We start from the raw sequence: 23,200 nt of genomic DNA, 5'->3' as shown, positions 1-23,200 counted from the left end.
TCAGCTACCGATTTGCTAGTACTTGTTGCCTTCTGCCTTTTAGAATGCGATGTATCAGAGGACGAGAAAGAGCAGGTCTTCACGGAATGTTGGTGGGGGGAAAACATCAAACATGGGTTTATTCTTGAAGGAGGAGTTTAAAACCATACTACAGTCTGTTTTTTTTGTTTTTTTTTTACTCTTTGAAGTACCCCTTGATGTCGCAATGTGTACCCCTCGAGATACACACACACCCTAGTTTGGGAATCATGGCATTATATTAACCTTCTCCTGTATATTGCTGCTTTGCTTGTTTGTGTTTTTTTTAGTGCATGTTAGATTTTGTTTGTTACCTTTGCCATACGGAGAGACTGTGCAGGAGGAAATACTCCACTGTCATATTGTATCATGTAACTATAGCAGGATATTAACAGTGAAGTTTAAATAATTAATTTGACACTGTGTAATCAGTTCTTATCTAAAGGCACCGAGAAGAGTCAGTACTACGACTGTAGACTTCATTAATCTACCGTGCTGCGGCGTCTCAGTGTTTAATCCACCTCTTGGCCTGTGTGTGTGCGCGTGTGTGTGTCCTCTTGCAGGCTCAGCAGCTACAGAAGAAAGATTCACAGCTGAAAGCACTGGATGCCTTCTATAAGGAGCAACTGGCACAACTGGAGAAGAGGGTAAAATATTTGCACGCACAAACACACACACACACATACACATAATGAGCGCTTGCAGAGACTTCATTTGGGGCTATAAAAACACGCCCTAATGTAAAAGCATTAACAGAACATTTTTAAACAGCTGCTGCAGTGGAATAAGACAGAAAGTAATGACAAGTGTGTGTAGAAAACAAAAACACACATTTGCACTTGTGTGTTTCTGTGTGTATGCGTGAGAGAATGTGATTGAAAGGAGAGCAGAGATTTTAGCCAGCATCTCCAGAGAGCCCTTACATGCACTTTCCTTCCCTTTCATCTGTCTGTCTGGTGACATTTAGCAGGTAGAAGAGGTAGGGGTCTTGTGCAGTCTCACCAGGCAACACACACTCTTTACTTGGGCTCTCTGAGGGAGGCACTTTTCCAGTTCTCACATGGACAAGAATGTTATAGGACATTATGAGTACGACCAAAGTATTATGTTCTGTTTACAAAGACAAATGTCTGAAAACTCAGGTCACATGTGAATCGCATTTCTTATCTCCTTCAATTCTGAATGTCAAAAAGTGATTTTCTAAATGTTAATAATGTGTTGGTGATAGAAGGACAAAAGCGGCGCAGCACCCGGACAGTCAACAGCACAGAATGATTCCGTAACTACTGCTTTAAAAAGGCAGCGTCTGCCGGCATGTTCTGATTTAATCACCCAAGAAAAGTCCGGTAGAAACAAACAAGGCCGACTGACCAACACACTTGAAACAGTGAGCCAAATAATTCAGAAATGTGTTTCAACTCAAAATCCTGCAAACAACAAGCACTGCGGAGATGTCACCTTCATAACACACTGCTGCATCGTTCCCCTCATCTTGTTCCGCTCATTCATACGGGACAGTTACAGTTTACTGTCAGAGAGAGAATATCTGCAAAAATACATGTTTCAGCATCTCTCTTCTACTAGACAAATGGTGCAAGAACATCATATCTAAATTAAATAAGTAAAAGAAAACATTTATCATCATCTAGTATCAGATGGCTGATGAACTGACTGGGCCCAATCAGCTTTTTTTTTTTTAATATTAGAACTGAAATTAGCACCTCTATTTATTGAATTTAGAATCAATTTTAAAGAAAATCTTGACCCCAAGAATCAAAATGCAATCTCTGAAATGCAACTACTTAAATAAATCTCACATATTAAGATGGTAAGACAACACAATAACTTGTGAAGTCTTAGTCCCGTTCTATTTTACCTGAGAAAAACAGTAGCTTCAGATCGCTTTGTGGTTTTGAAGAATGAAATGTGACAGTGTTGTTCTTTTTATGAATTTGTTGCGTATAACCACTAAATTTGGTTCATTGTTGGTTAAATAATGACACATTTTTGCTATGATGACTGACTGTTAAAATGAAATTGAAAGAGAGAAAATCTCAAACCAACTTTGGAATGAGACTTGGCCCACTAGTTGAAAGAACTTGTGCATGAACGTGTGTATGTGGGAGGCGGGGCTGATGTTTAGTGTCTGCCATAAGCTAACATAAGCGGATAGAGTCCTCGGTAGCCACTGACTCGAGCAATAGGCTTTTTCTGTTTGGTTAAATCTGAACTTGGAGGTTTTGGAAAGTAAAGCATGTCAAATCCGGAGAAGAGGAAAGGACCCCCCCCCCCTCTTCTTTCTTTGTTCCTTCTTTCATTCCTTGACTCTGTAACTGACAAACTCATCACCTGATTGTACATCACCATCGCACAGAATCTGCCATCTAATAGCATTGGATAGGTATAAATTAAAGATGTATTACCTTAACAAGCAGAGCATAAACACCCACACACAGACACACACACACACACGCACACACACAAACGCACACACACACACACCCAGATGGATCCGATGCCACGCTATTTGTGAAAGTCTCATTAGTAACAGGTTGGGTTTGCAGAGGCAGTGGAAGACTGGCAGGCTGGCATACGGGTGGCACAAGCTGTGTTTGCTGTTGGGCTCAGGATGTTTATAGACAGACCTCTATGGGGTGGTGTCTGATTGAGAGACTGACAGAGAGAGAGAGAGAGAGAGAGCGCATGTGTGTGCGTTTGTGTGTGTTTTGCATGCATATTGTATACTCATCTGCACCCTGTGTGCCCTGTACATGTAAATGTGTGAATTTATGTCTATATGCAGTGCTCAGTATGTGTGCTGACTGCACCAGAAGCCACATAATGCCTTGGTTTTAGTCTGTTTGACTGTTCAAAATGCTCTCAGTGCTTGAGGTTTAGTTTTCTTTAACTGCTCAGCTGCACTGAATCAAAGTGAATCAAGCCAACTTGAGCTGGGCTTATGTTCATATTATCTTACCCTTTGTTTTAACATATGTCCTGGTATGATGTTACACTTAACACATTAACAGTTTTACAGTGAGGGAATGTTTTCAAAACTGCAATCAAAACACTCACCTATCGATCCCTACAGAAACGGAGATTCTGCAATCGCGTAAATGACTGTAAAATCAGCCAAAGTCAGCGGAGTATGCAAGGGCTTACATATTTTCAAATTCCCTCAATTCCATCGCAAAAAATGTAGGCGGAGGGAAAACAAAAGAGAAAATGATGCATTTTTCATTGATGCGTGAGCCGGCATTTTCTAGAAGTAAGTCGATTCTGCGATGTTACGTGACACGTCATCACCTCATGCTCACATTCATGCGTGAGCAGTGACAGTCAGTGAACAGTGAAGAAAACTAACAAACAATAATTCAAACAACCCTGCAGTTGTAAGACATTGCGCTTTGTGTTTTGTATTGTATTGCGTTTTGCATGGGTCATTGTTAAATAGCTTCTGTGCACTTAAATTTAAAAGAGAGGACTCTTTTATGGTTTAGAAAATAAAATGGAAAGAGAATCTAAATATTCTCAGCACTAATAATAGCTTTTATGCCATTCCTTCACTCTATATTATGGATCCTGGATATATAGTCCAACTTGACTGGTCATAGCTTGTCTGTACTGTGGATAATCATCATTCTTCTATTCAAATAAACACATTTATTTTTCAAAATACCAACAATAGACAAGAAAAACAATTGCAACACTGATGAATGATGTAGACATGTATCTGTTTCACATGCAGATTTTATTATCAACCTAATTTGTCTTTATTTCTCCCCTCACATGCTCTGCCGTCATAGTAAAGTATGAAGCTGGTGGAAATAGAGCAAACAGAAGGAGATAATAATCCTTTCCTGAGTCTGACAGGTTGCTTGACACGCTGTCAGAGGAGGACTACACATCGTGCAACAAACACACACACACACGCACACACACGCACACAAATAAATAAATATATTTTTTAATTTCCTGACAATTCATTGCCCTGCAATCGATGGAGGCAGGCTGGCCCTCTGATCAGATTCAGAGTATTTTAAAGTACTGCTTTAAAAACTCGACTTTTCTGCTGTGTTGCACTTTCCTATGGAATACACTCTGGGCCCAATGTAGACTGAGTCAAAGTTTGCTGCTTTCATCCTGTGAGGAGCTATCTGCTCAGTATGCTGTTGCAAGTGCTTCGAATCTGCTTATTAGTTTAGCTTGTTAGCAGTATTTCCTCTGAGGCTGCACCCATCTGGAGATGAAGATATGAGTTTCATAATATGTTAACTTTACTAAACATTGCAGAGTTGTGCCTAACATTGCAGTTGCCTCATTATTTTGGCCTGTGCAAAATAAAAAGTGATTGTGTATATACTCTCATCAAGTATTCTCCGAGCAGCTAAATTGTATTTCAAGAGGAGGCAACCGTGAAAGCACTGTGAGAAGGATATGACAATTGATTTGGACACAGAACATCTGAAGGCTGTGGCTTAAATGTTGTAAAGAGGCTTTTATGTGGCTTCAAACATACATCAACCCTGAGTTTAGTGGTTAGCTCTGGGCACTTTCTGGATAGAGTGGGTCTGGACCTGTCAATTCCCCCCTCAGAGGCACTACTACTACAACTACTACTACTACTACTACTACTACTACTACTACTACTACTACCACTTATAATAATAATAATAAGAAGAAGAATGATGATGATGATCTGTCTGGGAATCTACGAGATGCAGCATGCTCATCCTCACGTCATTATTAAACTACCTGCTCGCTAGTGAAATATCATAGCAATTATCAAGATGTCCATTTGACGCCCCCCCCCCCGAAAAAAATCATTTTGGAAATGCAATCTGATATCTCATACTTACCGAGAGTAAACTCCTCTTGATATGTGCTTACTCCAAGCAAGACGTGTAATTGCCCTCTCTTGAAAAATCCCAACAGATTGGATCGTTGGCTGAGAGAGGTGCTCCCTGAAGAAAAAATTACCTATATACTTAATATGTAAGAGCCTTGTACAGGATATCATTCACTGAAATTGGTATTCTGAAGGATGTACTCGCCTATGTTGAGAGGTCATGAGACTGAAAGATCGAATTCAAACAGTTAAGTGATGTTGTTATTTCATTAAATATGGAGATGCTGTGCCAACAGAGGAACACACAAGGTTTTCGGTTTTGTTTGTTTGTTTCTCTGACTCTCCAGTTGCTTGTCGATGTATTTAGAAGAGCTCCAGAGAGTGGGAGGGAAGATTTAAGATAGTACGTATGTGATTTGAAATGACTTTGTTGGAAAAATTCCAATATATTATAGTATGGCTGCTACACAATGTTATCAGCGGTGACAAGGAACAGTGGGAATTCCCCAGAACTAAGGTTGGTGTCTCAGTCTCCAAATTCTCCCCATCTAGTGCCCTTGAGGAAGATAATCAACTACGCGTTGCCCTCGATTGGCAGGCCAGCACCTTGCATGGCTGCTCCGCCATCATTGATGTGCAAATGTGATAGTGAGTAGGTGAAGAAGTGCTTTGTGTTCCTTTAAGGTATACAACTCCTGTATAAATGTAGTCCATTTATCAGTTTCTAAGTGGCAGCGTGACAGAGATTCAGGTCCTGTGTTTAAGTCCTTTCTGTGTGGAGTTAGCAAGGGGGTTTTGGTGATTTTCGCCCGCTATCAATAAGAGATGCATGTTAGGAATTAATAGAAAGAACTTCCGATTGTCCACGTCCATTGGGATTCCAAAGTGGGAGGCCGGATCTGCTGTGGGGTTGCATGATTTTTCAGGAATCAAATAAAATTCAGAAATGATCAGAAAAAGTCTATTTTAGTCACGATTATTATAAAAGATGAAAATGAAATTAAATATGATTCGATTTTTTTTTCCTGGTAGGTGAGAATTTTCCTGGCTGTGGATTAATTAATTTTCTATCCTAAAGCAAGATAGATAAGGGAATCACCTCATTCCTTGGTCGTAAATAATCCCATCTCTTCAAATTTACTGTATTCTAATCTGCCAGTGAGAGAAAAGTCAACTGCTGCTTTAGTCAACCTAATATAGAGGTCTTTAACACACACGTATTATAATATGGTACTGTTGTTAGAATGGCATTACTCAGTATTACTTAAATACATTAAAAATGATTAGTGACATTAGTCATACGGCTGTTACGGTAGGTATGTCTCATTTGATGATGTTGCCTTTTGCACTGCTGCTCAATTCAGAGCGTTTAATGGATTATGTTTAAAATGAATAGAATTAATACTTGAGGATGATAAAAGCTATTCTGTTCACCTGTTGCCAGTAAATTACAACAACTGACAATTTATCTGATTAACATGAAAGAAACAACTAAGTCACTTCTGTACAAAAAGAAAGTTGGAAAGTATTTTGTACAGAACATGCAGTGCTAATTTGGGTTCGGATTCAATGTGCCAAGTAAGACAAGAAAGACGTCCACGATGTTGACTGGATTTGGAGGACACATTTGATCCTGGAACTCTACCATTTTGTGTCAAGAGCACTGCAGAACTGACAGCAGAATAGGGATGTTCCTTCTCCTCCATTCTATTCCCAGTCACTTTTGAGCTCATCGTGATTGTCGACTCTCAAAGGAGGACGCATCGTTAGGGTAGACCAATAGTTACCACCTCCCTTACATTCATGGATGATGTCACAAGTCTACTGCTGACAGCTGCAGGCACAGTGCGGTTCTCAAAAGACATGAGGAATTGCTGTTTTTGGGCAGAATGAAAGCCTGCCAATTCCTCACAATCCGCAGGGGTAGCCAAGTGGACACAATGTCTTTCGAAATGGCAAAAGAGAGAATTCTGATGCTCACAGAACAAACAATTAGTAGCTAGTCAGAGAATATAAAGCAGATGTAACAGACAAGCCCACTGGGACATTAGTGACAAAGAAAATGAAAGAGGCATAAAAGAATTTTGACCAGAGCCACATCCTGTAGCTCACAAATGAAAAGTTTGCCAGAACTACCTCCAGAAGTTCTTTGGACTTCTGGGGTATGATTCGACTCAGCTACCTCTACAATACAAAACAGTTCATTTCCCTTGGGTACATGCCGCAGAAGACCAGGCTTTTGCTGGAACTCAGTCATATGACCAAGTTGTCAGAAACAGAGGTCCAAATTTGTGGACAGAGAGAGCACGGAGAGTCACAGAACATGTGGACGATGCCATCTCTGTAATGAAACCCTGAAAAACCCACTGGAATTCCCTAAGAGGGAGGATGTGGTATGTGTCATGAAAGCTTGTGTCCAAAACTTCAGCTAAAGAATGAGAGATTTTCATGGACATGGAAATGACAAACGTGTAAGAAGGCAAGTTCTTAGTTGAATTTGTTAACCAACAGCAGTAGTGAACAAGGACAGTGAACAGGGCATTCTCCCTTGACTAGTGAGATGGAGCAACCTGTAAAAGGCCCCTCAGGGTAGTTCGGGTGTTCTTATTCGTAGCCACATGTGACACCCTTTCTAGCCCAAACAGAATAGTTCGATGATTTCGGCTCACGGAGGAATTTGGGTCAGAGCAAAGCAAGTCAAGTAAATCTTCACCACATCCTCTGTTGTCACAAGACTGCCTGTGTTCAGGGTGGCAGCACGACCAGAGACCAGTTTGCAACAATCTGACAGAACTAAACAGTGTCCAGGAACCCAATTTTGGTCCAACATACATTTAGGCTTTTTATATGTTTATGTGCACACTTGTACATGCAGAGCCCAGTCCAACAGTAGCAGTAAGGGCTAATGCTCTTCTCCTCTCTCGTCTTACCCTCTTTACTCTGCTCTATCTCTCACTTCAAGCTCCATCTCTTCTCCTGTCGTTCTTCCCTCTCAGCTGGTAAAGTTTGCTGATTAAATATTTGGCATTGGGTGCAGGAATGCCTAAGCTAGAAGGATCAGAAGAGGAGAGGCTGCAGTTGTTGTGGATTAGCTGCTTGTTTTTTTTTTTTTTTTGTTAATACCACTGCCTGCTTGTCTGGGGTTGGGCGCCTGCTGGGAAAATTACAGTCAGAAATAACGATAAAAATGAACGAATATTGCAACTCGTTACTGCTGAGCTGAAGCGTCGTGAAGCAAGAGACGCGAATCCCAGAAGCTTCCATAATAATGGAAGTACAACTTCCCTAATAGGGTCATCAGGTCATATGTTTGGCCTCAAGTATTGATGATTGATAATGACTGATGATTTCATGTTTCCCATCTGATGTGAATAAGCATGTTTTCCAATAAGCAGTTTTGTGCTCCTAAAAGTGAGGAGTTCTAGAGAGTAAAACAATTAAAGGCAACTTTTTCACCTGTCAAGATCGACCATTCAATCATACTTTTAACTAGTCAGAAATAGTAAATTGCCTTTTCTTGCAAACTGCTTTTTTTTAAATGATTAAACCAGACATCATACATAATTAATAAAGTAATTGATTTTTTGTGTTTGAATTTTTTTTTTTTTTTTAAAGGATTTCCAAAATGTGCCCATGTTGAAATGAACGGGGTATGTTTATCGTGGATTTGCAATGTAGCCGATAGTCAGATTTTATTGTTTACTTTGCTGCCTATTTTTTTAAATGATGCAGGGAAAGAAGGAAAAAAATAATGACAGATGCAAGCATGAGTTTCAACAAAGGAGTAAAAAAAACAGAAAAAAAAAGAACTTTTCCATTTCAACACTCGTAGCTTTACAGTTGTCACAGACGCACAACCCATCTGTAAGTATTTAAATGGGGAAAAAATATGACCACACCTCTCGAGCGAGGATGCTGTGATGCGTACAGGACAAGCTCAGACATTTTTTGTGCAGGATGAGAGTCACATTGCCGGTGTGTCTGCTTCCGTATGAAAAATATCAATAAAGCTTCAGGGAGCGTGGCGAGAGTCTACCGGGATCAGACCACCTCAACTGTTCCTACTGTTTTGTTTCGACGTGATTGTTCCATATATTTTATTACATCACTATTCTGGCACAAATATCGACCAGCCAGCTGGCGGATTGCCCTCCGAGATTTACTCACCAAATAGATAATCCACCCACCCACCCACCCTTTGGTGCTTGGCAGGTGTACATTTCGGACTTTGAACAAATGGAATATGGGTATTAAGAAAAGTAATTTGTTTGATTTGATAGGATAGACTGAAAAATGGGATTACTTAAGATGAAATAAGGTCACCGTTACAGATATGTTGTTTAAAATATGTCAGAAGGGCATTGTGTTACACAATAGGCATGTCCTTATAGATTCACTTTGTCTCCCCATACCGTCCTTGTCAAATTACCTAATTCCTTCTGTTTGTGTCCTCCTCTGTTGCATTGTGTTCACGTCTTTAGAATTTGGAAAGATACAGAGAGAGCAAGGAGCAATTCCATCAAGCTGCCTCCAAGACAGAAGCAAATGTGAGGTAAGACACACGGCGAACACTCACACACATTCACAAACTAATTTGCAGTTCCGAAATTAAAGACATATTATTCCCCGGGGGCTCTGATACACACCCACCAACTCACATCTACACAGTCATGCACACAGCAGACTAATAAGCAGCGATAGATAGGGATCTGCTCTTTTCCTCCTTTTTTTTTTTTTTTTTAACAAGTTAAATGTGTGCATTTGCTAGAGCAAACCTGACTAATATGATAAGTGTTTTAATTGGCTGCCTTAATTAAGCTAGGTTAAACAATACCCTTTTTCCCCATGCTGGTTTCTCACTGTGGACTTGTAATGAGCCGCAGCCAGGGAAAAGGCATCTAATTATTGCCACTGCAGTCTGTCAAACACCTAGCTGTGATTCACATCAGAGAGCGGGCCCTGACCTGCTGTGGACGGGTGCGTCATACTGGTATCAGGGCTTCACACTGACAAATACCATCACTGCATCTACCACAGTTCAAGACAGCTGGCAATATTGAAGGAAAAGTTAAATGGATGAATGGTTGAAGGCAGGTGCTTCACACAGGTGCACTAGTTCTGTCACCAACACTTGCCAGTGTTTCAATAGGAACCGTGACTCACACTAAGTAATTAGTGATGAGTTTACAGCTTGTGCATTAATGCAGTTTATGAAGAAATAACAGAGGAGCTGACTGAGAGTGCCTCTGCAGAACATACAGTAGAATAACGTTAAGTTACATTTTATATCATCTGTTTAAAGTCCGGTCTGAAGAGCTCAGCGTGTAATGAGTGCTTTTTGTGGGAAAAAAAAAAAAACAAAACATTTTGGGGTCAAATTTACGGTACGGTGCATCTGCTCGTCTGATTGATGAGTCCTTCAAATTCCACTTCACACATAACGACGTTGACCAAAGACCAGCCTCTTTTCCAGTGTTCCTTAATCACAATGCAGCATGGTTGTGCCAGACCATGCCTCATTTACATACTTAAGCACGATGGAGCACAAGTTCATGTGCAGGTTAAAGGGGAGCATGAAAACGTCATATGTGCCTGCTTGAAACCAGGGATGGCTCTTGTGCTTGACCGAGCATCATCTTGTCCCATTTTTAAGATAGGGCCCAATATGTGCAGCATTATCATACAGCATGACGCTTCAGATGGTGCAATGGGTGTGCTAACTGTCCACTACACCCCCCGCTCTTCAGGTTTCGGTTTAGAAAAAGATTTATTGTAGTTAACCTTGTAGTTAAATCACCTTTTACATGGTAATCTGGAGAGATTTCACAGTTTTATTAGCAGTTCATGTTTAAAGGCAGACACCAGATGCTTTTTACCTCTGGAGAATACTGTATAGTAATACTTCTAATCCTCTGGTGTGTGTGTGTGTGTGTGTGTGCGTGTGTGTGAAAAGGTGCATGTGTGTGTGTGTGAAAATGTGCATGTGTAGGGGAAAGGAGGGCATTCTAAATCCATAAGTGTTTTATTAGAGAAGATAAAATTTCCTGAGCTACGTTCATGGTCAATTATATGCTGCTTTTAAAGATTTTGGGAGAGTGGATTAGGCTTTTTTTTTTTTTTCATTCTATAATCCAGTCCAACCGAAACCTCGGGGGAATTCTGTACGCTCACTTTAATGAATGATTAAGGTGCGAGGTTGAAGGTGTTTGCGTGTTTTGTGATGGAGAGAGAGAGAGAGAGAGAGAGAGAGGTCAGGGATTTCACTGTATGTATGCAAATTACAGGAGAAAGCACACTTCTCTTAAAAAGTTAAAATCTTTATCCTGTTTTTATTTAGTTATAAATTACAATTAATTTATCTGATTCATAACCTGAAATGCGTGGAATACGCATTTTAAATGTTAGAACTTGCGGAACTCTGTATTGGATGTTTTTGGGGTGTAAAGTGTGAAGCCCAAGTTGATTCCCATGTGAAACCAACCGCCTGCAAATGTTACAAGCAAATATAGATAAATGCTTAACGACGCTCATTGCCATCAATCCACTGGTGTTCAGGAGGAACACTTTCACTCAAAGGAAAACCGAATTTCCATTGCATTAATTTTTTTGGGGGATGGGGGGTCTTGACTGTGTTCAAAAAGTAACATCACGAAACGTGAGTCAGCAGAGCAACATTGTCAAGTGTTTTGTTTTATCCATGTTGAAGTAGATCAAATCAGTGACAACGCTTACATGCGCACAATTTTCCAATCAAGGTTCATATTACGGTTAAACCCTTAATCCGAATAAGGTGTTTATATGCGCTGCAGATGTGGGGATATTCTCGTTTACATTTTAATTGCCATATATGTTTCAGTCAAACACAAAACCACTGTGGTCACAAATACCTGTGCCCGCGCAGGTATTAGCTGATCGCTGATCAGCGACTGACTACTCCTGGTTTTCCCTGCTCGGATGTATGTGTGATACCAGAGGGTCAACAGTTGCAGTTGGCTTTCTGTGCTTTGTGTGCGCGAGTTGCAAGAGGGCTCTTTTGGTCATTCATGCTGTCATTCCCCTAAAATCCAGTGGCTTCCACCTTCGTTTTTTTTTAAGAATCGAGTTCTGTCTTTTCATCTTGTCATGTTGATAGATTCAGTGGGTGGCTGTGGGAAGTTTTATTTCCTGCGCCACCTTTCAGACACCCAAGGGGCCCACTGTTGTTTTCACTCTCCTCTGAGTGGAGTGTTTTTGTCAGGTTCCCGCATCGTGACCGATGCCCTGAGATTTTCTTTTCTGGCTGGAATAAACCATTAAATCCACGCAGTGAACTCGCTTCACTTCTGCTTTGTTGCTAGGGTGACTTTGCCAAACATCACAGTAGAAATTAAATCGACCAAGAATTTCACATGCAATACGAAAATGTAAAATGAATACATAAACACTACTTCCTGTGTCAAAACTGATGGATGACACAATATGATAGTGTCAGATCTTCTTACATCAGTTGTTGTTCCCATTTTAAAATAAATGCTGAAGCATGGTTTGTCACGTTTTATTTTATCTTGGTAGTGCAGATAAAACAGATTAAAAATAGCAATCTAACAATGATACTGAAGTTATTTTCTCCTTCAACAGAAATTGAAAGACAAAATACAGAAGTAGCAGAGATTTAAAAGAGGGCGGGGTAGAATAAGGTGAATGAGAGCCAAGGGCTGAAGATTGGGTCGGTGATAATACAACAATAAATCCTCACTTCACCGGGGGTAGGATGTTCAGTCACTAATGAATCCGTTTCAGAGGTGTGTTAATTTCCTTGCATTACTGAGAGCTCTTTCTAATATTTGCGCATCCCGTTTACATAATAAAGGTTGACAAAATATGAGAAAGATTGCTGCAGTTGTGCAGACAGGGTCACAGAGACGTGATGGCGAAGCAGCTTTTATTTTTTAGTCTGGATACATGTTGTGAGTGGGAGAGTTGAAGGAAGCAGCTGCCTCTTCCAGAGCTGGAAGTAATAGATTTGAGAGCAAGATTGAGTCAGACACGGAAGATACCCACGTCAAACTGCTCAGGTCAGTATCCAAGGAATTTTAACAAGGCCGGCTGTCTGTTACAGTGGTAGAGGAACTAGCTTTAATAGCCAGCCTTCGACTGATCCTCGCCTCCTGTGTCAGAGGATAGCAGCTTCCGAGATCACTCACTGACAAATCCAGAATCCCAGTTAAAAGGCAAACTCCTTGCAAGTCTTTGCTGTGTGTTTGTTGTAAGGGAAAAAAGCCGAGCAAAAAAACAAAAACAATGTGCACATCTTTGGGTTTTAAAGTACTTCAACACTGGTCGTTCATCACAGGGTGTGATCGTTTTGAGTATTTCCCGGCTCTGACTTGACTAATTTAGCAAAGAACCACAATATATGTAGAACAAAATGAATGTAAGTGTGAACATGCAGTCATTCTTGTATATGAAGAAATGTTTTATATTCTAAACAGATCGTTGTCGTGAGACTAATGTAGCAGATGGATGAGGACTTGTTGGCTTCATAATGTGGATGAGGAATGCACAGACAGTTGATTAGAAGGGGAGGTGAGAGCTTGGTGATTGAAGAAGGTCTGAGGACAGTAAAAGCAAATTATCATCTCGTATACGAGACTGTATTTATTATGGGATGTATGTATGTATCTGGATATGAATGAATAAAATGCGACTAAATTAATAAAACGCTACTTAAATTTCCTTAAAATAAATACATTTAATACTTCTTAAAATGATACTTTACCTCAAACATGTATTTTTTTAGCCAGCCACGTATATTTAGCAGGAAGCCAGTGGCAAATGACAGCTAACAACAGCAGAATTCTCTCATCCGCTGGTGCAATCCACATCTTTATTTAACCATGTGCTCAGTAATCTGCAAAGTGAACTGACATTTTGGGCAGTTTTACAACCATTAGCCATCAGCCACCACCTAACCTCAAGCTAAACATGCGTGTCCAGCTCTTTCTGCATTCTGAGGTCCAAAAGAACAGATGTGAAAATGTCTTTCTGTGCTCAAGAGACATATTTGTGAATATTTAAACGGCAGAATAAACTTGGGGTAAAGTATCACTTAAATTCTTACAGGTTTACAGGTTTTTGTCCTCCAGACTTGAGCAAACAGCCTCCTACACTTCACAACATTTCAAACAACTTAAACCAACAAGTTACATTTTTAAGGTCATGGACATTTTTCCTTGTAGAAATTGTATATTTTATTTGCCAAGAAAACTGTGTATTTTTTTTTGTTGAGCAAATCTATTCACCAAAACATCAGTGATAAAAGTGAGAGGCACGAAGAGGAATGGAGTCCTTATTCCATTCCGATGCTTTTTGAGAGACAAAGTGAAGCCTGAGTACATAGACGGAGGACGCTCTCCTCCTGGTTGCAGGTGCGATAGGACTGGAGAGATGGGAGAGGACAAATGAGCGAGCGTGCAGATACAAGATAGGAGAGGAGAGGATGTGTTTCCTCAGTCAATTGAAAAGCTGTCAGGGTGCAGGTGCATACAAGCTACAAGCTGGAGATAAGAGGCAACTCTGTCTCTCTGGCTGTTTTCCTCTTCACCTTTCCACTCTCTCTCTCTCTCTCTCTCTCTCTCTCTCCGTGTTATCATCTCTCTTTACCTCAGCACAGCCCCCATCCTTATTAATCAAACCCGTAATGGTGAAGTAATCTGGTACGTAATTCTGACCCTCCAACATGTCAAATGCTATTTGCTGCTTCGATAGATAAGGACGGACCTGTTTACCTCTCTGTCGGCCATGCTCCCTCCACAGATTCCAGCTGCTTCTTGAAGAATGAGAATCAACCTCTACCCAAACCGGGAATTCAGTTTTTTCATCGCAAATTATTAGTGTTTGTAAAATGAAGCTGAATGAAAACAGTAATTCTCACACTTTGTGCTTGAGCCCCACAGTAAGTAGATTTCATTTACGAAGCTAATGGGAAGGATTGAGAAAGCCATTCTTTTGGAAAATAATAAATGCATTTGCAGGGAGTGATACAGTCACCATTTTGCATTTTCATGCATTGTAGTTTTACATAAGAACATAACCAACTTTTTTGTCGTTAATTTTGTGTAGAGTTTTATTTTTCAAGTTCCAATTCCAATTTTTGACTCAGTGTTCAATCTTAAGAAATCAAAGTTAGCCTCTAAAAAGGTGTGATTTCATCATTGTACTATTATCAGTGTCTTCAAATTCTCTTAAAATGCCTTTTTTTAGAATTTCTTTGGCAACAAATTGATTTATTATGACATGCCAGTGTTGCTTTATCTATTAGAAGGATATTTCCAAAAGATGGACTTGAAATTTACTGGGAGGGCAGAATTCACATTGAGGAACAATCCATTTAAAATTGATCCAGAACCAGGTCTGATGATGTCATATTGCTTTATTGGAGGCACATGCTCTCTAGGTGTCCTCCAGTTTGTTGTTGACAGTGATGTAACTTTTAAATTCTTTCATGTCTGTACCTCAGTGAGAAATTATCTTAGCTGAACATGACAAAGAACATCCCTTTACTTACGCCTCTAAAACTCACTTCTTTGTTAAAAATGTCATCTGAAGAGACTTTAAAATAGTGTTTTTATTGGGAGGATGTTGACAGCCTGCCCAAGAACTGTTCATTTAAAAGTTTTCAAAATCAGAACAGAAGTGATTCATCATCGTCGTCTTTAGACTTGGAGCCAAAGAAAGGTTTCAAAATAGCAGATTTTTTTTTTGTATGTGTTTAACAGCTGGTTCAGCTTCCGGTCACACTCAGTTCTACTGTGAACAAGCAACAAACCGCAAAGGTTTGATCTAATTTTGGCTCGAATCAAAGTGTTTGTGGGTTACCGGTTATACGGCTGGATGATGAAGACGTGGATTGTAGCGGACAAAGCGCTTGATAGTTTGTAAAAGGTCATTTTCAACAGTTTTGCTCATAGTAGTCAGTGGCCACGGTACACAGTTAGCTTCAAGCTAAATATACATGGCAGGCTCTTTGTGAGTTCAAGAGCCTTGTTTGTTAGTACTTGAAAGAAGAGCAATTTTGAAAAAATATCTAATTGAGATTTTTTTTATTTATGCTGTGATTGCAATATAACTTGCAATATTAGAGAAAATATAAATTTTTACATTCTAATTTTATTTAAAAAAACACATTCAAATGATAATGGTGGGATTTTATTCTGGATCTGCATCAGACAGATTTTTTTCTTAAGTTTTTAGACTGTGATGTGATTGCACGATGTCTCTGCAGCACAACAATACTGAATTTAAAAGGGCATTTTGACACACAATTTTCCTTTTTAACAAATACTGCACTTCCAACTATCTGGAAATTGCAGCCGATCATATTGCGTTTCGAGATTAATTTTGATGTTCCTCCTGGAACCATTACCTTATCGTGGTGGAGGGGTTTGAGTGCTGTCGGGGGCATTTTGCCACTGGTAGGGTCACCCAAGGCAGACTGGTCCAAAGACTGGACAAAGAACGGCTCAACAGACCCCTCATGGAAGATAGATCAAGGAGTTTGTATACCCAGCCCGGAGGGGCACCAGGTTAGCCCTAGAGCCAGACCTGGGGTAGGGGCCAGCCCGAAAAGGCATGGACTCGTGGACTCATGGTGGACATGGACTCGTCCTCCCGTGGACCCTCCACCCGTAGGAGGAACCAGAAGGGTCCGGTGCTATGTGGCTTGGGCAGCAGTTCAAGGCAGGGACCTTGGCTGTCTGATCCCCAGGCATGGAAGCTGGCTTTTGGGACATGGAACGTTACCTCTCTGGCGGGGAAGGACCTGGAGCTGGTGGAAGAGGTTGAGCGTTACCGGCTACATATAGTTGGCCTCACCTTGACACATAGCTACGGGTCCGGAACCCAAGTCCTTGAGAGTGGTTGGACTCTCTCCTTTGCTGGAGTTGCTCCGGGCGAGAGGCGGAGGGCCAGGGTGGGCTTTTTGATTGTTCCCAGACTTTCTGCCTGTACTGTCTGCCAAGGCTGCCCGTCGTCACCGGTTCTGTTCATAACCTTTATGGACAGAATTTCTAGGCGCAGCCGGGTGGTAGAGAGGGTCAAGTTTGGTGGTGGGAGGATGTCGTCTCAGCTTTTTGCAGATGATGTGAGAGTTTGCAGCAAATGTGAAGCGACTGGGATGAGAATCAGCACCTCCAAGTCCGAAGCCATGGTCCTCAGCTGGAAAAGGGTGGTCTGCCCGAGGGGGGGGGGGTGTCCTGCCTCAGGTGGAGGAGTTTAAGTATCTCGGGGTCTTGTTCACGAGTGAGGGTAGGATGGAGCGGGAGATTGACGGGCGGATTGGGGCCAGTCTGTTGTGGTGAAGAGGGAGCTTAGCCAAAAGGCAAGGCTCTCGATTTACTGGTCAATCTACGTTCCAACCCTCACGAATGGTCATGAGCTTTGGGTAATGACCGAAAGAACAAGATTGCAAATACAAGCGGCCGAAATGAGTTTCCTCCGTAGGGTGGCTGGGCTCTCCCTTAGAGATAGGGTGAGAAGCTCAGTCATTCGGAAGGTTTCTCAGAGTGGAGCCACTGCTCCTCCATGTCGAGAGGAGTGAGCTGAAGTGGTTCGGGCATCTGGTGAGGATGCCTCTTGGACGCCTCCCTCGGGAGGTTTTCCAGGTATGCCCAACTGGGAGGAGGCCTCGAGGCCGACCCAGGACATGCTGGAGGGATTATATCTCTCGGCTGGCCTGGGAACGCCTCGGGATTCTCCCGGAAGAACTGGTTGACATGGCTGGGGACAGGACAGTCTGGGCTTCCTTGCTGAGGCTGCTGCCCCCATAACCCGGACCAACCGGATAAGTGGAGGAGGACGACGACGACAACAAGATTAATTTTGCTGAATGTGCATTGCTATTTGAAAGGGTAAACACACATTTGGGGGGGAACGTATCGCCAAAAGCTGAACTAGAAAAGGTTTTTTTTTAGATTTTGGCAGCTAAAACTAACAATCAAATAGACTAAAGAACTGGAAACTAATTAACTTCAAAATAATATGCATTATGACTTTCCACAGTGAAATCAGCTTCAATTCTCATGGACTAAAATTAGAGTAAAATATTTCTAGTTTCCCTTGACTGAAAACATTCTTGCCTTTTATCAATTAAAACTTGAAATGAGGATGCCTGGATATGAAGAAAACTAACAAGCACATTTGATGCTGAAAGGAAGATAAAATTAAAAAAAAAATAGCTGTCAAAATGAACATTAGCTGAAGTGCTTTGGGTTTTTTTTGCACGAGTTGAGAGATGACAGGAGAAAGCTGGAGAATGACATGTAACAAAGGTCTGCTGCTCACAACTGTGGAACTCTTAATGTGGAATACTTCTTAATTAGCAGCATATTACAGAATTAAATATTGTTGACTTTAAAAGCTGCAGTTGTTTAAAGGAGATATTTGGAATCGTTTTTACCCACATAGACAGACATTTAAAAAAAAAAACGAATTTCATTACAATTCAAGACTTGTAAGCAACATGTAAATAAGATGTTCTCTTAAGCAGGATAATTCAAACTCTTTCTGAGCTCGTATTGTCGCCCTCAAGTCAGTCACGGTATTAGATTATCTTCGGCACCAAGTCCAGTGAGATGTTTACACGATTTTCTAATTACTTGCTCTGAAACGTGGTGGAGATAGCAGTACTTTGTAGTTGACAGGGTAGAAATAAAATGGCATGTAGGACAAACAGTGCTTCATGTGTATAGCCAAAGCCATTAAGTAAAACACAAAAACCGTCACTCTAACTCAGACAGAAGCATGGCTTAGAGCCGATAAAAGCATCTTCCTTATCAGTCTCATAGCTTCGCCAAAGGGCTTTTGTAGTCGCTGGTGTGTTTTGTGTCTTTTCCATTTTCCAATTTCTGCTCTTTCATTTTCTTTTGCTTTTTTTTTTTTTAATTTCTCTTTGTCTCCCTAAGCTGATCTGCGTGCTCCAGAAGTCTGAGGCCTCTATATTCCATCCGCCTCCGCCTTCACTGCTGCAGATTCAAAAATAATGGGCAGCGCCATTAATTAAGCAACTAATCTTACTGTTTATGTTTCGTCATATTTACCACGCACAGATGCAGAACTCCCCTAAAAATGACAGTTTCTCACACACACACACTGAGCTCGACAGGCTGTGAGGGACTCAGCTTTACGTCCTTCCAGCTAAAAAAGCGAAGGCCTCTCTCTCTGTTTTTATTGTCATTTATTTATTTTCTTGGAGCTTGCTAAGTTAATATTGCTGATTTAAGACCTAACCTTCAATGTTTGAGTTTTTTTGCTTTGCTAAATATTTTTTACCCTTCCACCATCTTCAAGAAGCCCACACCAATGCTATCAGGAGGCTTCAGCTTCCCCCCAATGAAAACCATTTATTTTAAATTAAAGCAGAGTTCCTTATCTTTGACAGCCTCTAAAAAGAGAGAGCTAAAGATGGCTTTGGTGTCTTCTTCCTCTCTGTGTAGTAAATGTGATGAGAGGATGGGGAGAGAGTGATGGTGAGGCGGGGGGCGGGGGGGTTGATGGTGAGTGCCAGAAAAGTATGAAAATGGTCTGAGTTGGAGAGAGGAGAGACAACAGATTAAACAGGCAAGATAAACTATTGGAGATGGTAGGGTAACAGTGTAATCTGATAGGCTGTCATCTCTTGAGAGAGAACCAGTGGATGCTTCTTTTGTTTCCCCTCTCATCTTTTATCACACTCCTATCCTTTTATATGTTTTTCTCTCTCTCAGTCTCTCTTCATTTCCCTGTTTAACCCTTATCACCCGTGCTTAGATACACTGCATCTGCAAGTGTTGCTGATGATAGTGTGTGTGTGTGTGTGTGTGTGTGTGTGTGTGTGTGTGTGTGTGTGTGTGTGTGTGTGGTTAAGGATAATTGATATGCAAGGGTCAGCTCCCCCTGCTCGAATCAAAGCCGAAAAAAGCTTTAATTTGCTTTTAAATTAAATTTGGTGTTAAATGCTGCTGCTTCTTTTTTTTCCAACAGAGAAAGTGTGCATAAATTCATGCGTTGCCTTTACTATGTACACCATGTGTACGGGCGCGTGTGACTCCATTACAGAGAGGCAGCCAGGCAGCAAACCCGTCAGAGTTAACAATCACACAGATAGACAGGCAAAGACCAATTATAATCCAGCCCACATATCAAATTAAGCACAGCTAATTCAATCTCTCCAAGCACGCTTTTCTGCTGTATTTGATCAGAATGATCCTGCCCACTCAATTAAATGTGATTTAGCACTAATTGCATGATTTGCAGGAAAGCACACACCATAGGTTATTAAATAGGTTGCAGTGGGTGTAGATGTTAGTTCTTTTTTCAGCTTTGTCCTACCTTTAATTAATCACACCTCCTTTTTCCGTGTGTGTGTGCGTGTGTGTGTGTGTGTGTGTGTGTGTGTGTGTGTGTGTGTGTGTGTGTGTGAGAGGCCAATACATAATAAAAGACAGCATAACAGCACATGCTATATAGTGAAATGATGTATTAAGCTTCAGCAACTTTGAAAAAGCTTGAAACCAACACTACTAATTGCTGTTTCTCAATTAATTATTCCACTTTTCCCCACCTTTCTGTCTGTCTGCAGGTCTCGTAGCACCGAACCTGTGTGTCCTGGCCTGCAGGCTCAGATTTTGTCCTGTTACAAGGGTAACAGAGAGGAGACCCTGAGGTGTTCGGACTTGGCCAAAGAATACATGCGGTGTATCGATGCTGCAAAGAAGGTACGAGCTTTTTTATAAAGGCAAAGTTCAGTGGGTGAAGAAAACGGTACTTGGATCTTTGGGCTCATTCAACTTAGTGGTGAAGTGAAAATCCATCAGAACAGATCAAAGACGTGTTTCTTGCAGACTACCATGAAGAAAACACTTGTGCTTTCACACCTGTAGTCCATTTGCTTTGGTCTGATTAACATAGATAATAGAAGAGTTTCGCAATCTTAATCTTAACAGATTAATTTAGCAATCAAACTGAAATAAAACCTTAATAATTATGAGTAAGTAATCTAACCGTCTTGAAGCAACAAGCTGTGATGTTTGAATAACACGAGTGCTGTTACTGCAGAAATAGACTCAGGGAGTTATTAAACGATAACAGAAGCACGAAATCTGAGTTTCTCTGTGTTAAAGATGTTTTCGCCATTTTTCCTGTCTGGCCTTGACATGCAGTGGCACAGTGCTTTGTAACACTAATTAGCTGAAGGAGTGAGTCCTCTACTCTCTCCTAGATAACTCCCAATATGTTTTTAACATTTAGGAGAAAGACTGTCACATTACAACTCCTCTGTCTCTCTATTTTATGGCGGAGCGGTGCACGCACCCTCCATCCTTTGGCTTTCTAGCTACCAGTATCTATTGTGTACCCAAAATTCCCTATGTTATGGTTTGCCTCCTATATTAAATCCGATACAAAGTAAGATTACATTCTCATATAAGGACATACAGCCCTCCATGAAATTATTTCAGCACCTCCCATGAAGTTTGGAAAAACGCCTTGGATCCTGAATGATGTTGATTGCCTCCTAAATCCTTGTCAGTATCAAATAAGTCCATAAATAAGACTGTACATGTTGTGTACCATAAAGGCCATAACAATCCAGTCTGAGCGGCGGTGGCAGCGGCTTTTGAAGATGGAGACATGTTGTTATTTTTCACAGCAGCACTGTCTGATGTAAATGACAGAAATTTCTTCTTTTATTCTCATGTTCTCAAGATTATTCTGGGGGAGTCGAGAAGAAAACGAGTCAGACTTATGGGATTTTTGACTGCTGTCACTTTAAGTTTTATGCGGAGAAAATTCTTGTCATTAGAAAATGCTTTCAGAGTGAATGTCTGATGTAAAAGTATGAAATCCAAGTTTCCCCACTCTTTCCCCAACTTGTTTTCTTACCAGTACTGAAACAGACACCTTTTTCAAAGACAAAAACAGTTTGCGTTGCAGTCAAATGTCTTATGTCTCTGCAGTCTTGACTCTTTTGGTTCCCGTTCCAGGTAGTTTACATGGGCATCATAATTGAGAGCAAATGAAGGGAAAGAGTTATGTCATCTGAAAACAAGTAGTGGAAGTGAATGGAAAATCGGACGTAATTTTCCACATAAACATCACCCCTGTGCTTTATTAACTGCAGCATTACAGTTCAAGGAGGATATTAAAATGTTCTATTGTGTAGTGTTATGACAGCAATAAAGTCTCGGGAACAGTTTTTTATTGTTGTTTTGTTTTGGGTTTTTTTTTTTTGCAGTAGATTGCATTTTCACTCTTTAAAGTTAAAACAACCCTCACAGCAAAATGGAGGACAACTATATATCAGATTCAGATGTTGAAGTCAGTTGAAGTGAGGCAGCCCTTCAATACGGCCCAGGACCCAGGTCCGGGACCTGGTGCCAAGGCTGACCACTTGGTGATTGCATCACTTGCTCCCTGTGCATGCTGTTAAAGTGCATCATACGTGAAGCTGAAAGTCATTCCTGTCTTTTATGAATGGGATGCAGCTGTGACATACTGTATGCAAGGATGAGGACCCCATGTATTCACGGCTGCTTCGAAAACTTTTGGCCCTACGTCAAATGTACTTGATGAACCTTGACCTTAACTAGGTTGAATGATGTTGACAGTTGAGTGTTAATTTCTGCAGATTTGGGAGAGGTTTTGGAAAACAGCTTTGTCTTTTAGAATTCCACTAAGGTTGTAACTCTGCGGCCACTGAGTCCAGGGATCTTGCCTTTTCCTCATCTACATTTTCTTGTATTTTCTCCACAGCGAGCACCGGTTACTTATTCATGCACTCAGTTAAAATCTAGCCTTTGTACTTTTACTTTTTCAGCATTTCACATTACTCATTTGGACCCACTGTTGTATTATTCAAAAGCAAAGACATGCTCCTCCAGTCTATGCATCAGTTTTGAGTTCAGAAAAAGTTAGAAAGAATATGTGAGGAGGAGGACTGAAAGGACAGAAGATTGAAAGTTAGCGATTGCAGCATTTGTACAGTCGAGGTATTTGAAGGTGTAGCGGCTCATCATGAGCCACTACAATATGTTGCCTCATGCTGTTCTCCGCTCACATCCCCTCTCATTGCTCAGGGGCGGCGAGGCCTCCCCTGGCATACAGTAATACAGCATGTGATTATCAGCGAACTGAAATTTGATTCCTCCCCTCTTGCACTAATGTAGTAGTGTGTGTGTGTGTGTGTGTGTGTGTGTGTGTGTGCGCGCGCGCGCGCGTGCGTGTGCATGTGTGTGTGTGCATTGTTGTTTGTACGCGTGTGCACTTTCAATAGCATCAGAACCTTTGCATTTATTTGTATTGCATCAGGCCTTGCAGACA

General features: G+C 41.0%; 1 protein-coding gene across 2 annotated transcripts in view; it reads left to right on the top strand.

Annotated features, from left to right (window-relative positions):
* Positions 1–23,200, top strand: part of chchd6a (coiled-coil-helix-coiled-coil-helix domain containing 6a) — a 72,660-nt gene that overhangs the window by 27,306 nt on the left and 22,154 nt on the right. For both annotated transcript variants that reach the window (XM_086214088.1, XM_086214089.1), the window contains 3 exons: positions 582–665; positions 9,349–9,419; positions 20,463–20,598. In XM_086214088.1, coding sequence (XP_086070214.1) covers positions 582–665; positions 9,349–9,419; positions 20,463–20,598 — 291 coding nt within the window. The remainder of the gene's footprint in view (positions 1–581; positions 666–9,348; positions 9,420–20,462; positions 20,599–23,200) is intronic.

This window comes from Aulostomus chinensis, chromosome 9 (assembly GCF_037954235.1).
Source record: "Aulostomus chinensis isolate RoL2024-O1b breed Wild chromosome 9, RoL_Achi_v1.0, whole genome shotgun sequence".
NCBI classification, from domain to species: domain Eukaryota; kingdom Metazoa; phylum Chordata; class Actinopteri; order Syngnathiformes; family Aulostomidae; genus Aulostomus; species Aulostomus chinensis.
The sequence above is the reverse complement of the archived record's forward strand: the minus strand, read 5'-3'. Positions and strand labels throughout refer to the sequence as shown.